The 16,223-nt window shown below is 40.5% G+C and overlaps 1 protein-coding gene across 4 annotated transcripts in view; it reads left to right on the top strand.

The window, feature by feature from the left end:
* Nucleotides 1-15,695, top strand: part of CWH43 (cell wall biogenesis 43 C-terminal homolog) — a 52,270-nt gene extending 36,575 nt beyond the window's left edge. For all 4 annotated transcript variants that reach the window (XM_043906804.1, XM_043906803.1, XM_043906802.1 and 1 more), the window contains 4 exons: nt 1,582-1,726; nt 7,629-7,690; nt 11,534-11,689; nt 15,119-15,695. In XM_043906804.1, the coding sequence (XP_043762739.1) occupies nt 1,582-1,726; nt 7,629-7,690; nt 11,534-11,689; nt 15,119-15,197 (442 nt within the window). In that variant the 3' untranslated portion in view covers nt 15,198-15,695. The remainder of the gene's footprint in view (nt 1-1,581; nt 1,727-7,628; nt 7,691-11,533; nt 11,690-15,118) is intronic.
* The last annotated feature ends 528 nt before the right edge of the window (nt 15,696-16,223 follow it).

Genomic DNA, 16,223 nt, shown 5'->3' with positions numbered 1-16,223 from the left:
ACCGAGTGTGCACATTAGCTGTCTTACTCTCTAAATGCCTGTGTTGGTCTACTGCCTGTTTGCTCTTGGATCCATTCCTGGTTCATCTCCCTTCCAGCTACAGAGTGCTGGAAACCACATTTCCCAGAGTCTGTTGCCTTCTGGCTTCTGAATAGGTTGAGCCAATGGAATGCACTAATGCAAGGCTGGAGGGTTGGAGGAGGGGAGGAGATAGAGTATTTCTCATTCCCTCTCTCTGCTTTCTTTGTTGTCTGTGGCAGCAGCTGAGTCTCCACTGTGGCTCCAACTCCTCCTTCAGTGGTAGCAGATCCTTCTAAGTAGCCTTCTCCATAGTACCATTTCCCATCAGCTAGTACTGGCTTGTGGATTCTGGGAATATCACCTCTTCCTGTTGTCCCTCTGGCCCTCGAGGTGGTAGTCATTTCTCACTCAACTCCAGTTGCCTCACTGAGTCCTATTTGGCTTCCTGTCACCTAGTAGCCAATCCGCTTATATTAAATTCACTTTGTTTGAAATGCCTAGAGTGGTTTCACTTTTCCTCTCTGGATCATACCAACTATGATGTCCCTATTTTCCCCCAGACTGACGATAACCCCCCAAAAGCTTGATGTACCTGCCTGATTGTCAGTTACACACTTAGAGTGCTCAACATAATAAAAGCAGCATGCTTAGTTAGTATTTGACCAGGAGAGCTATGGAGGCTTTTAGAAAGTGTTCAGTTGAAAGAGTTGAGTAGGTTAACAAGCCTGGTGTGTTCTGTGAATATTAGGATTCTCCCTCTTACTCCTTGATTTTTTTAAACTACTAATCTTTAGCTCTAATATCAATGACCAAGTCTTAAGATTATTAATATAATTTCCTCTGATGAAAAGTTGAACAAATGCTGCTTTTAGTTATTTAAGTCCACTTGATTCCAAATGATCTGTCGGGAAAGGTTATATCATTCTTAGTAAAAATTTTATCAGCTGCTCAGTTGAAGAACAATAGCTGTCTTACTCATTTGCATAACAGTCAAAGCTGTGGTTTTTCCAGTGGTCATGTATGGATGTGAGAGTTGGACCATTAAGAAAGCTGAGCGCTGAAGAATTGATGCTTTTGAACTGTGGTGTTGGAGAAGACTCTTGAGAGTCCCTTGGACTGCAAGGAATCCAACCAGTCCATCCTAAAGGAGATCAGTCCTGAATATTCATTGGAAGGACTGATGCTGAAGCTGAAACCCCTTTACTTTGGCCACCTGATGCATAGAACTGACTCCTGATGCTGGGAAATATTGAAGGCAGAAGGATAAGGGGACGACAGAGGATGAGATGGTTGGATGGCATCACCAACTCAATGAACATGAGTTTAAGCAAGCTCCAGGAGTTGGTGATGGACAGGGAAGCCTGGCGTGCTACAGTCCATGGGGTTGCAAAGAGTCAGACATGACTGAACGACAACTGAACTGAAGTTAATGTGTCCTAATAGGAATTATTCTGGGTTTGCACACTGTTTGAAGATATTATTTGGAAACTTAGGTACCTAGTATTTTTTTAAAATTGTTTTGCACATACAATAAAGAGGTATATTTTGGCATTTTTTCAGAGATGACCTCGACAGGAAACTTCAAGCTATTGCTGTTTCGAAACTACTGAAAAATAGCTCTGAGCAAGTGATATTCCTGGGATATATCACATCAGCACCTGGTTCCAGAGATTATCTACAGCTCATTAAACACGGCAATGTGAAGGTAACACAACCTTAATAGGTGTTCCAGTTTCTTAAAGTGTTGCTTCTTCAGGTTTCAAAAAACCCAACCCAACATTTTAATATGTATCTTGATTATCTAACTGCTGCATGGAAAAGTACCAAAACATACTGGCTTTAAATAGCATTCGTCTCTCTGCTCATGAATCTGCAAATTGGACAAGACCCAGTGGGGACAGCTCATGTCTGTGCCACAGAGAGGTGGCTCAGCTGGGGACGGAGGAGCCACTTTGCAGATGACTCGTAAGGGGCAAGTTGGTGGGGCTTTGGACTCAGAGTCCTGGTTCTTCTCTGTAGGCTTCTTGGGCTTCTTCCTTGCATGATGGCTGGGTTCTAAAAGTGAGTGTCCCAAGAGACCCAGGAAGAAGCTGTATTGTCTTGTACGACCTTGTAAGTCATATAGTATCATGTCTGTCGTCATCACAAGCCTGCTCACATTCAAGTGAACAAAACATAAACCCCATCTCTTGGTGAGGCGAGTGTCAAATTCACATAAGAATACTCTATGGATGGTGGATTACTGTAGCCATGTTTAGAAAATACAATCTGTCACATTGTGCAAGTTAATCATGATGAGGGTAGAAGATAATATGTCATATAGAGGGGCTGGCTGATCAGGGCGTCACTAAATGACACTGAGTTTGTCCTTAACTGTTCAGGTCCCAAATGGTTGAATTTGTTGGTGTATCCAGATATAATCATGCTCTGGGAAACTGACAGTTAAATCCTTGATATATATATATATATATATATATACACTAGAATGTTAAATGCATTATTTTATTTTTATTTATTTGTTAAAAAATAGCAATGGATCTTTTTTTAAAAAAATTATTTATATGGCTGCACTGGGTCTTAGTTGCAGCACTCAGGATCTTTGATCTTTGCTGTGACATGTGGGATTTCATTCCCTGACCAGGAATCGAACTGGGACCCCCTGCATTGGGAGTGAGGCGCCTTAGCCACTGGATCACCAGGAAAGTCCCAAATGCATTAATTTATAAAGAGAAATGTAATTGTTATATTTAGTTAAGCCCTATGTAAATTTCTTCGTCCTTTACATGTCTCTTCTTAGTTCATTGTCTTGAGAGAATATCTGCAAACAAAAAGGCTTATCCATCTTATCAAGTGCTTAAAGAGAAGGTGAGAGAGTGTGGCATGATGCAAGTTTTCTGTATGTGAGAAAGCAAAATGACAGTGGCTTAAATAAGAGAGGTATGTTTCTTTATGTGAATGTCTGCGAGGTGATTTACTGCGAGGATGGTCCTTGGGGATATTGAGAATGTGCTCCTTCTATTTTGAGGCTCCTTATTACAAGGCCTCCACGCCCAAGTTTGCTTCATGTTCCAAGATGGCCACATCCTTGTTCTAGTTAGCAAGATAGAGGAAGGGATCAAGAAGGGGCCAGGAGCGTATACAAGTTCTCTCTAAGGCAAACTCCAACACTCATACTTACATTTCGTTGATTAGAATGTAGTCGTTGGCCGTATCTCACTGTTCAGGAAATTGAGAGATGCAGTGTGCATGCATGTGTGCTAAGTCGCTTCAGTTGTGTCCGAGTCTGTGTGACCATATAGACTGTAGCCCCCGGCTCCTTTGTCCATGGGGATTCTCCAGGCAAGAATATTGCAGTGGGTTTCCATGCCCTCCTCCAGGGGATCTTTCCCACTCAGATCAAACCCTCGTCTCATATGTCTCCTGCATTGGCAGGTGGGTTCTTCACCACTGGTGCCACCTGGGAAGCCTGAGAGATGCAATATTTAATTTTTTTTCTCTTTTTGTAGTTGAAGTATAGTTTATTTACAATGTTGTGCTAGATTGATTCTCTTGTTTAAATTTTTTTTTGTTGGAATATACTTACTTTAAATGTTGTGTTGGTTTCTGCTGTACAGTGAAGTGAATCAGTCATATGCATACATATATCCCCTCTCTCTTGGACCTCCTTCCTAACTTACCCCCATCCCACCCATCTAGGTCATCATAGAGCACCGAGATGCGCTGCAATATTGAATCTTGATACTCTTAGACCTAGCTAAAAATCCTACAACTTTGGAATGGGACAAGGCATATATTAGGGAGATGAGTTAATCTCTGCCCTAGTGGATAAGGCAGAAGTGGAGTCAAGGTGGACTCCTAATTTTGGCTTTGGTCAGAGGGAGGGTTTATGATGGTGACACATTATTATAGAGAACACAAAAGGAACAAAGCTAGTAGATGTGATGGAATTCCAGTTGAGCTATTTCAAATCCTGAAAGATGATGCTGTGAAAGTGCTGCAATCAGTATGCCAGCAAATTTGGAAAACTCAGCAGGGGCCACAGGACTGGAAAAGGTCAGTTTTCATTCCAATCCCTAAGAAAGGCAATCCCAAAGAATGCTCAAACTACCGCACAATTGCACTCATCTCACATGCTAGTAAAGTAATGCTCAAAAATCTCCAAGCCAGGCTTCAGCAATACGTGAACCGTGAACTTCCAGAAGTTCAAGCTGGTTTTAGAAAAGGCAGAGGAACCAGAGATCAAATTGCCAACATCCGCTGGATCATTGAAAAAGCAAGAGAGTTCCAGAAAAACATCTATTTCTGCTTTATTGACTATGCCAAAGCCTTCAACTGTGTGGATCACAATAAACTGTGGAAAATTCTGAAGGAGATGGGAATACCAGACCACCTGACCTGCCTCTTGAGAAACCTGTATGCAGGTCAGGAAGCAACAGTTAGAACTGGACATGGAACAACAGACTGGTTCCAAATAGGAAAAGGAGTACATCAAGGCTGTATATTGTCACCCTGCTGATTTAACTGATATGTAGAGTACATCATGAGAAACGCTGGGCTGGAGGAAGCACAAGCTGGAATCAAGATTGCCGGGAAAAATATCAATAACCTCATATACGCAGATGACACCACCCTTATGGCAGAGAGTGAAGAGGAACTAAAAAGCCTCTTGATGAAAGTGAAAGAGGAGAGTGAAAAAGTTGGCTTAAAGCTCAACATTCAGATAACTAAGATCGTGGCATCTGGTCCCATCACCTCATGGGAAATAGTTGGGGAAACAGTGGAAACAGTGTCAGACTTTATTTTTTTGGGCTCCAAAATCACTGCAGATGGTGATTGCAGCCATGAAATTAAAAGACGCTCATTCCTTGGAAGGAAAGTTATGACCAACCTAGATAGCATATTAAAAAGCAGAGACACTACTTTGCCAACCAAGGTCGTCTAGTCAAGGCTATGGTTTTTCCAGTGGTCATGTATGGATGTGAGAGTTGGACTGTGAAGAAAGCTGAGCACCGAAAAATTGATGCTTTTGAACTGTGGTGTTGGAGAAGACTCTTGAGAGTCCCTTGGACTGCAAGGAGATCCAACCAGTCCATCCTAAAGGAGATCAGTCCTGGGTGTTCATTGGAAGGACTGATGCTGAAGCTGAAACTCCAATACTTTGGCCACCTCATGCGAAGAGTTGACTCATTGGAAAAGACCCTGATGCTGGGAGGGATTGGGGGCAGGAGGAGAAGGGGACGACAGAGGATGAGATGGCTGGATGGCTTCACTGACTTGATGGGCACGAGTTTGAGTAAACTCCGCGAGTTGGTGATAGACAGGGAGGCCTGGTGTGCTGCAATTCATGGGGTCGCAAAGAGTCGGACATGACTGAGCGACTGAACTGAACTGAGAGATCAGAAGAATAAGAGGAAAATCTGGAGTGTGGAGTCACAGGCGCTGCATTAGCTATTCATTGCTGTGTATCACTGTGAAAGCTACAAACCTTAGTGGCTTAAAAAGAACAGTGGCTAATAACCTCATGACTCTGTGGGTCTGCTGAGTGGTGTTCTGTTCTTGCCTGAGTTTACTCGTGTAGTCAGCTGGTGTCTGTGGCTAGGGGTTCTGACATGTCCCCCACTCACTTGTCTGGGCCTTGGTGCTGGTTGCTGGCTGCTGGGTGGGCCCCTCTCTCCATGTAATCTCTTCATACACTAGCCTACCTGGTGTCACATTTACCAGCTTTGTGACCTTGGGGCAAGTTACTTAGCCTTTCTGGTTAACCATCTGTAAAGCAGGGATAATAATACCTATCATGGGGTTGTCATGAGGATGTAAGATAAGATAATGTCTAAAAAGCCCTCAGCTTTGTATATAGGATACACTCAGTAAGGGGTAGCTATATATTTGTATTATGTATGTCTGATTGTATAAAATCATATTAGATAAACATGTAAGTACATGGTCTATAAAGTACAGGAGAATATTAGACAAGATGATATTTGGCAAGTTTAAGAAATAATTGATTGTATCCTAGTAAGAGAGGGAATGTGTGTGTGTTTGTGTGTGTGTGCAGGGAAGAGGAATTTTATTTCATTTTAATTTAATACTCTGTTGGGTTCCACTGTCATGGTCAGAAACTGTGTCAAGATTGGCAGCAGATTCTTATATAACTTTTTCTATTAGGAACTTTATTAATGCAGAGAGGAGTTTTAATCATAAATGCTTGAGTGAATAGATATTCCTCTTTAAGAAATGAGTATTTAAATTCTGCAGTCTTAAAATTTGAGAGCAACTTTTAAAAAAAATCTAGTAAAATAAAAAGATAGTAAAACATATTCCTAATTGATTATTCCCACTACATACAGGTAAATGACTAAATTTTTATCTCTTCCCAAGGCAAGCCAGAGCAGTACTTTTAAAATATATTTGCTTTTTTCATCATTAAAATATTAAATTTTTTTTTCTTTTTTTTTTGCCCTGCTGTGTGCCATGTGGAACTCCCCAACCAGAGATTGAACCTGTGCCCCCTGCAGTGGAAGTGCAGAGTCTTAACCATTTAAATTTAATTTTTAAAAATTTAATTTTTAAAATTTATTATAATTTTTCTATGTATACAAAAGCCATATTGTATGTATGTGATATGTAAATAATAGTAAAGATTAATTAATAAGAATCCATAGTTCCCTGGTGGTCTAGTGGTTAGGATTCCAGGCTTTCACTGCTGTGGCCCAAGGATTCAACCCCTGGTCAGGAACTGATATCTCACAAGCTACACAGAGGGGCCAAAGAAAAAAAAACTAGCATTTATGTGTCCACTACCAGTCTTAAGAAAAAAATTTATAAATACATAATAAATTGTGTGTATTCTTTTAGTTATTTAAAAATATATTTAAATTATATTTAATAGTAAAATTTAGCCAAAATAGTAAAAAGTAAGGTATATTTTTTAAAAGAAGAAAATGAAGTTTTCTTTAGTATAAAAGCTCCCTGTTTAGAGTTTTCCTAATACATAATAGCAAAAAATGCTTGTGTTCTGATTTTCTATTGAAAAATAATGCTGGTCTCAAGCTTTCTACATCAAAGAGACTCATGATTACTCCCAAAATGTGTGTTTTTCCAATGAGTCCATTTAACAAATACAGACTGAACTCTTGCCAGATGCCAGGCTTCATGCTAAGCACCAGGGAGCCAGGGTGATTAAGAGGCTCTCTGCTCAGGCAGGGGAGAGTGGAGACTATAAACAGTTAAGCAGAATGGTGTAGCTGGTGGACCTACAGGACTACACAGGGTGACCGAGGAGCAGGTACTCAGTGCCGCTTGGGATGCGAGACTCGGGAAGCTGTGGGGAGCCACGTGCTCTGTAGTAATTACCAATTTACTTAACTCCCTCTCTAGACCACCTTCCTGTTTTACAGGGGCTAGAAGGGGAAAAGGTAGGTGTTTTGGAAGTATCTGTAGAATGAATAAATAATTTGGACCTTAAAACATCAGTAGGAGTCAGGTGGAGTAAACAGCATGTACAAAGAAAGGCATAGTCATTACTGCAGTTCACACATTTTCCTGGCAATTCAAAATAGAGCATTGTTTTTAATGCTTTAAACATTCTCTTCTCTCTCCATCGTTAGGATATTGACAGCACAGATCAAGACAGATGGTGTGAATACATTATGTATCGAGGGCTGATCAGGTAAGCATAGGTGTTTGAGAGTTGTTCTTCTGAATCTGTTATTATTGTGATCTTTTGGGTCTATCCTGGAAGGAAAAACTTTATGGAAGCAATTAATTAATTTTGTTACTTTTCATAAAGATTGATTTTGTTAGTTACCCAATTTAACATTTTCTTCAGGGCATGGCCTAATGATTTAAGAAAGAGTTAATGGCTAAGCAAATCAACGTTAATTATACAAAGAGGAAACTGTGTAAGCTGTTAAGCATGGTAACTGTTAACTGTCAAAACATGTTAGGAATGGCACCATTTTTGACTGTATGACATGGTAGAAACAGCATGAACCCTGGGCTTGAATGCCAGCTTTGCTGACTTCTAATCCTGTAATCTTGGGTAAGGTAGAGTCACTGCTATGTTGTGGTGAGCTCTTTAGGTAGATTATATTTTTTAAAAAAGATCACCCCATATAAAAAAGTAAACATTATCCATATATATAAAATTCCACAATAGTACAGCTGAAAAATCTCAAAATTCAAGCATGTAACTGTAAATCTGTTTTGAAGGCAGTGTTTCTTTAAACAAAGCAAAGGGCAGTTTAATACCAAAAGAAGAGACTGATATCTCAGATTGAAAATACTACTTCTGTTTAAATTCATATTAAAGTGGTTGCTTTAATGGGGATATTCAGTTCAGTTCAGTTCAGTCGCTCAGTTGTGTCCGCCTCTTTGCGACTCCATGAATCGCAGCACGCCAGGCCTCCCTGTCCATCAGCAACTCACGGGGTTTACTCAAACTCATGTCCATCGAGTCGGTGATGCCATCCAGCCATCTCATCCTCTGTTATCCCCTTCTCCTCCTGCCCCCAATCACTCCCAGCATCAGGGTCTTTTCCAATGAGTCAACTCTTCGCATGAGGTGGCCAAAGTATTGGAGTTTCAGCTTCAGCTTCAGAGGAGCCTAGCGAACTACAGTCCATGGGGTGGCAAAGAGTCAGACATGACCGAGCAACTGAGCGCAATGTGCGTGCACAAACACACACACATATAGTGACTGTGACTGTGAGAGATGGTATCTTAATCTGCTCAGGTTGTCATAACAAAAATACAATAGACTGGGTATCTTTAACAACAGAAATTAATTTTCTTATGGTTTTGGGGACAGAGGGAAAGAGTGCGCATGTTCCGTGATCTCTTCCTTTTGTTGTTGTTTAGTCACCAAGGTGTGTCCAACTCTTTGGGACTGCAGGGACTGCAGCCCGCCAGGCTCCTCTGTCCGTGGGATTTCCCAGGCAACAATACTGGAGTGGGTTGCCATTCTCTTCTCCAGGGGATCTTCCTGACCCAGGGCTTGAACCCACATCTCTTGCATTGGCAGGTGCATTCTTTACCACTAAGCTACCAGGGAAGCCAATATGCTTCCTATAAGGACACTAATGCTATTGGATCAGGGACCTACCCCACTTCATTTAACTTAATTACTTCCTTAGAGGTCAAAATGTGGCTGCACAGGGCAGGGGGTAGGGTTTAGGGCTTCAACATATGAATCTGGGGGGACGAGACACAAACATTTAGTCTGTAACAGATGGGAAGGTAATTTTGAAAATATCAAAATTAATGCAGTTAGGGACTACTGTTATTCAGTTTCTGTCCAGAAAACCAATTCTATAAACTTTACCTGGATCATCTAATTCAATGCCCTGCTCTCAGTAGGCACTTAATAAATACTTACTGGACAACAGTGAAAGATTCTCTGCTTTGGTAGAAGATTTAGATTGTCAGGTTCCTTATCTTCAGTGGATTTTTGAAGGCAGAATCTTTGAAATGGGTTAAACTTTGATCTTAGAGATTTGGGAAATAAATGACCTAGATTTACGAGAGAGTAACGCTAAATTACAGGGAGCTACACAGAATTGGGACTTGAGCTTTTAGACAAATGTGTTAACCTGTCAGACAGCTCAGACCCACGTCTGACGCTGAGATTGTGCTGCTCTCATCTGCCGTGTGGGCAGGCTTGCTTCTCCACTTCTCCCAGCTCTGGGTTTCTGTCTCTATTCTGGATGGGGCTACAGAGGTGTTCCTCCTTCTGCCACTGTGGCCCAAGCCCCTGTTGGTCTTTCATCTAAGTTATCTCTGTGCCCTTCTAACTGGTCTCTCTTCTTTGACTGTTACCTTGATGTCTGCTCTCTACACCATAGCCACTGCATCTCTGCACAATGCCCCCTCTCACTCTCAGAGAAACTCTGAAGTCTATTAGGAAGGCTTTGCATCATCTGCTACCCCATGCAAACTCAGGTTCCCCTTCGGCCCTCCATTCCAGTCATTGTGGAGCTGGTTCTCAGAAAAACCAAGTACATTTGACCTCAGGACCTTTGCATTTGCTGTTCCCGTTCCCAAGAACACCCTTCCTCCAATACCTGTGTGGCTTGCTCCCTCACTTCATTCAGCTTTTTGCTCAAGTGTCACTTTGTCAGAGAGGTATGCTCTGACCATTCATTATAGAATAATAATCTTTGCCACAAGTGTTTTCTGTCCTCTGTCCTCTGCTTGTTATCCCATAGTACTTGGGTACTTATCACCATACATATATACATATATTTGTCCTCCTCAATTAGAATGGAAACTCTATGAGGGCAAGAAATTTGTTTTAGTTACTGTTTGTTTCCAGTACTTAGAACAATGCCTCCATGTAGTAGGGACTTGATATATATTTATTCTTTGAATAATGAACAAATGAATATATTTGTTCTTTGAATAAAAGTCAGACTGAAGCTGACTTTTAAAGAGGCAAACTATAAATAAAACTAATTCTTGGCTGTTCATGGTTCCCCCATTTTTCCATCTGAGCTTCTGATAACTATTTGGATAACATCTACAAAGTGCTTTGAAATTCCTGGAGAACTGAAAGCTTGAAGCAAAAGCAGGATGTACATTTCTTTTTCCAGACATTAAAAACGTGCAGTTTTTCAGATGTTGTTGTTCAATTGCTAAGTCATGTCCGACTTTTTGCGACCCCATGGACTGCAAGCACGCCAGGCTTCTCTGTCCTTCACCATCTCCCAGAGCTTCCTCACACTCATACCCACTGAGTCAGTGATGCCATCCAACCATCTCATCTTCGGTAGCCCCCTTCTGATCATACCCACAATCTTTCCCAGCATCACGGTCTTCTCCAATGAGTCAGTTCTTTGCATCAGGTGGCCAAAGTATTGTAGCTTCAGCTTTAGCATCAGTCCTTCCAATGAATATTCAGGGTTGATTTCCTTTAGGATTGACTGGTTTGATCTCCTTACTGTTTAAGGGACTCTCAAGAGTCTTCTCCAGCACCACAGTTTGAAAGCATCAATTCTTGGGCAGTCCAGTCCTTTGGATCATAAAGAAGGCTGAGCACTGAAGAATTGATGCTTTCAGCCATTAAAAATCTTTTCTTTAGATGTTTAATTGTGAATGAAAATGTGCATGTGGTCTTTGGATTTTTTTTTAAGGTAAAAAAGAATTTAGGACTATGCTCCTAAATTATGGAGGATTTTGCTCCTAAATTCTCCAGGAATTCTGGAGAATTCCTGCTACTGACACAAAACAATTATGTGAGAGGCAATTTATATATATAGAATATTTGTTAGTTACTATAAAAAAGTAGAGTAAGGTTGCCAGTTATGTTAATTAAATCTATGTGCATGTTCCTTATCCATTTATATCATAAAAGAAATATTTTGGTAAATATTTAGAGTAGTAAATCAAGTTCATTCTAGTGATATACAGTTAGAAATAGGAAACTGATTTATTAGTGCAAGTATTATCTGCCAGATCTCATCAGACTTCAGTATGATGATAAAATCTTCACAAACCATTTCTGTTTCTGCTACAGATTGGGTTATGCAAGAATCTCCCACGCTGAACTGAGTGACTCTGAAATTCAGATAGCCAAATTTAGGATTCCTGATGACCCAATTAACTATAGAGACAACCAGAAAGTGGTTACAGACCATAGGGAAGTTCCAGAGAAAATTCACTTCAATCCCAGGTGAGTGAGTTCCTTTATGTGAACTAGAGCTATAAGCTCATGTATCCCCTCTAGGGTTGTAAATAGTACCTCACAGTGAGCTGCCAATTAGATTCTAGAGGTTTATTCACGTTAGGAGCTCCTGGTAAACTTTATAACATCTCACTTGGGCTGAAGTTATGGTCCCCACTCTCTGAGACAAAGAAACGTGCTGAAGTCCCAGCCTCAGGTACAACCGACCACATGGTCCCACAACATCGCCATTGTAAATGCTAATATTAAAGGGTTGCTGCGACCCAGACCCTGTCCTGGGTGTGTCAGGTGCTATCTCCATAATCCTCATCGGATCGTTCTTCTCGTTATGTCCATTTTGGAGGTAAGGAAGCTCAGGCTGAGGAACATAACAGAACTTCACCAGGGTTATGTGGCTAGTCAGTGACAGAGCCAACAAATGGGAAGGAAGCCTGTTGGCATCACGGGGTTGCTGTGATTCTCAGTGTTGGCTGCACTAACACTCACCTGGAGAGCTTTTAATAACTCCCTCTGCCTGGTCCCACCCCAGACCAATTCATTAGAGCCTCTTGGTGATACCTGGGCTTTGGGTTAAAAAAAAGCCTTTGCAGGTTATTCTAAAGTGCAATTATGATTGCGACTATGGAGAATGGATCATTCATTTCCATTACAGATATTCCACCCTGTGAAACATATTGGGTGCCGTTTAGTTTTAAATAGAGGTTATCTGAGAAATCTGTTTGCCAAAAAAACATGTGATTTGGAGTAAGTACTTTGTGCTTCTCCCGTGACTGGATAATGAAAGGCAATATCTATCTCAAAGCAGGCTCAGAATGAATCATATATTCAATACATTGTTAGTATTATTTGACATTTCTACTACTTTTACCAGTTAATAGCTATAGAAACATCTCAGACCTCATTTTGTATGGGGGGAAAATGACATTTAGGTATCCTCTTTTTTTCCTTGTCTCTCCTTACAACAAGACACAACTGTACTGTAGTGTAGGCAGTGGATTTAAGGAGCGCTCGAGCCCAGCCTGGATTGGCCTCAGTCGCTGTATTTGACCTTGCCCTTGTAATTGGGATGTGCTTGTGGAGAGCTCAGGCCCTGGGGTGAAGCTACCCACTTGCGAGCCCTCAGCCTTATCAGTGAACAGCTGGGCAACTGTGGACAAGTTGCTTAACCTCTCATCTCAGAACTTCAAATCTCATTTGCAAAATGGGAAAAACAGTAGTGCCTGACTCTTGAGGGTTTTTGAGCTTTGAATGACACGCGAAGTTCCTAAAATAGTGCCTGGTAAATGCTCCAGAGCCAGCAGCTGCAATGGTGGCAACAATATCTGTAGCAGTAACAGTAGGAGTAAAATAGAAATCTTCCCTCCTTTTGTTGACTGAGTGAAAGCCGCTCAGACCTGTCCGTGTCTTTGAGACCCCATGGACTGTATAGTCCATGGAATTCTCCAGGCCAGAATAATGAAGTGGGTAACCTTTCTCTTCTCCAAGGGATCTTCCCAACCCAGGGATTAGAACCCAGGTTTCCTGCATTGCAGACAGATTCTTTACCAGCTGACCCACCAGGGAAGCCCAAGAATACTGCAGTGGGTAGCCTATCCCTTCTCCAGCAGATCTTCCCGACCCAGGAATCAAACCAGGGTCTACTGCATTGCAGATGAACTTTTTACCAGCTGAGCCATCAGGGAAACCCTTTGTTGACTGACGTGACTTCTTAAGTGGAAGCTCAGAGATCTGGGAAGAAAAAAAATTTTCCTGTTTCCTTATTCTCATATCAGGAGTGTTAAAAAGTCCAAATAAAGGGTTTTTGGCTAATCACAACTGCAGATTGGTCCAAGCCGACTGTGAAAGGGTTTGATCTGCTTTCTCACTCAGTTTGATTATGAAAATAACAGAAGCATAAGTAGAAGGCCTGCTTTAAAATTTCTTATTATAAAAATGTGTACATATGAAAATTTATAAAATAGAAAGAACCAAAGAATACCAAGTTAAAAAAAATCCCATTCCTTAATTCAGCAAATAGCCATTGACTATCATGATGCCAGTACCATGCTAGCATCAAGATATGTTGGAAACTGGGGACAGCGTGGTGAATAAGACCACATATTTGTCCTGTGGAGCTTATGTTCTAGGGGGAAATCAGCAATTCAAAGATTATCACTGGTAATATTTTTGGATACATCTTTGCTTTTTTATATGCATATGTATCTATATATATCACACAAATATATATGTATATTTATCTATATGGGCTTCCCTGGTGGCTCAGACTATAAAGAATCTGCCTGCAATGAAGGAGAAGCGGATTTGATCTCTGGATCAGGAAGATCCTCTGGAGAAGGGAATGGCTACCCACTCCAGTATTCTTGCCTGGAGAGTTCCATGGACAGAGGAGCCTGGAGGGCTATAGTCCATGGGGTCACAGAGTCGGAAATGACTGACTAACACTTTGACTTTTTGTGTATCTGTATATCACCCAGCTTTGTAAATTTATGAAACATACATGTGTGTATATGTTCATTCTATTTGTTAATCTAATTTTTTTCATCCAAATAGTATATGATTAACTTCCTTCTATAAAAAAGTACTCTTCTGAAAATATTATTAATGATTGCATAATATTCCATTATATGGCTATACCAAACTTAGTTACCCAATTGGGTTTTTGTACCTTTAGTCTTTCATTATTACAGAAAGTCTCCAAGGGACTCTTTACATCTTTGGGTATATCCTTGATTACTTCCTTAGTACTTGGTTTAGTTGTGGAATAGTAAAAAGGTTATGCAAAATTTTAATATCTCTTATTTTTGTTTTGTGATGACAAAGTATACAGATCTCCTATCTCCTACATTATTGAGGCTTTTTGGATATTGCAATTGCTGATGAAGAAAAGGGAGTCATGGCTTCCTTTCCAGTGCTTTTTGTATTTCATCATACCAACCAGAGTTATATAATTACCTAAGTATTCATTGGTAAAGTAAATCATCAATTTGTAGAACCTGAGCACTGTAGAAGACTTCAAAGTTGCAAATGTACCAAAATAGATTTTATAGATCCACACATGTAACATGAATAACTTCCTTTCAACTGTAAAATGGATATTATTCCAACTGAGCATAGGAGAAAATCCAGACTTATTTTTCACAAATATTATCAGCCAATAATTCTTAAACAGCTGTGTTTGTGGACTGATCTGTAATCAGGGAATGGGGACTTTGAAGGTTAAACTTAATATGCCTTTTCCAGAGGCATGAATCCTTTTTTTCCCCTCTTCATTTGCTGTTTTATAAATTAATCACATCTCTGCAGGTTTTATGATAGATAAGTAAGCCACAATAGATTATGGTTGAAATTTTACATAAGAACCTATCTTTTGGATAGTTTTTACATATCAATTACTTTTTCTTTTTTTTTTTTTTTTAGATTTGGATCCTACAAAGAGGGGCACAACTTTGAGAACAATCATCATTTTCATATGAGTACTCCCAAATACTTTCTATAAACTATTTAAAACAAGAATTCACTGACTGAATAGTCCTAAGGAAAAGAAAAATATTATAGGATAAGAAGAAGAGATGAACTAAAGTGGGAAGATACACACAAAAAAACCCCTCAATTTTGGAAAAATACAGTATCTACCCAGTGGGAAATACTATCAGTATAACGTGTGTGCTAAGTTGCTTCAGTTGTGACTGACTCTTTGCAACCCTATGGACCGTAGCCTGCCAGGCTCCTTTGTCCAGGCAAGAATACTGGAGTGGGTTGCCATGCCCTCCTCCAGGGGATCTTCCCAACCGGGACTGAACCCGAATCTCTTATGTCTCCTGCAATGGCAGGCAAGTTCTTTACCACTAGCACCACCTGGAAACCTATCAATATAACATATGTTGCTAAATACAAGCATTTCTCCAAATTGTTTTTCTTAATTTTTTAAATAAAAAAATAGAATGTGGGATAATCTAAGAAAGTTTTACTATGAGAAATAGAATAACAAAAATGTCTTAAGTTTTTAATGCTTAAAAATAGGAAATGGATTTTTTTTTTTTTTTTTAATGAGCCAGAAGGATTACTTACAAAAATCAAGCAGCTTTAAATCCCTGTTGGGACAAAGCAGGGGGAAGATGTTTAAGGATTAAGTCTAATTGTTAGAAGAATACTGTATACACACAGCTGCTGAGTCAGCAGCTGCAGCATGCCTATCGCCATCCTGCCCTGAGCTGTGATAGAATCGTGTCTCTACTCTGTGTTTATATCACTTCCTGGCTGTAAAGGACACACTCTGTTGATGTCTCCAGTCAGGACACACTCCATTAATGTCTCCAGTCAGGCCACATCTGTCAGGGAACACATCTCTGCACACAGAGGGGTCCCACAGAGAATTTTCTTCCCACCGCCAAGCAGTGGGTGATGGGGAGAATTCATCCAACAGCATCATCTCCACAGGGTATGGTGATTTGAGTGTTGCCTAGGAAGGCACACATACATCTTAGAACTGGAGAAGGCCCTGCATGTTGTTCGATCTTTGGGG

This window comes from Cervus elaphus, chromosome 6, assembly GCF_910594005.1.
Source record: "Cervus elaphus chromosome 6, mCerEla1.1, whole genome shotgun sequence".
Lineage (NCBI taxonomy): Eukaryota > Metazoa > Chordata > Mammalia > Artiodactyla > Cervidae > Cervus > Cervus elaphus.
Note: the sequence above shows the minus strand (reverse complement) of the source record. Positions and strands in the feature narration are given on the sequence as shown.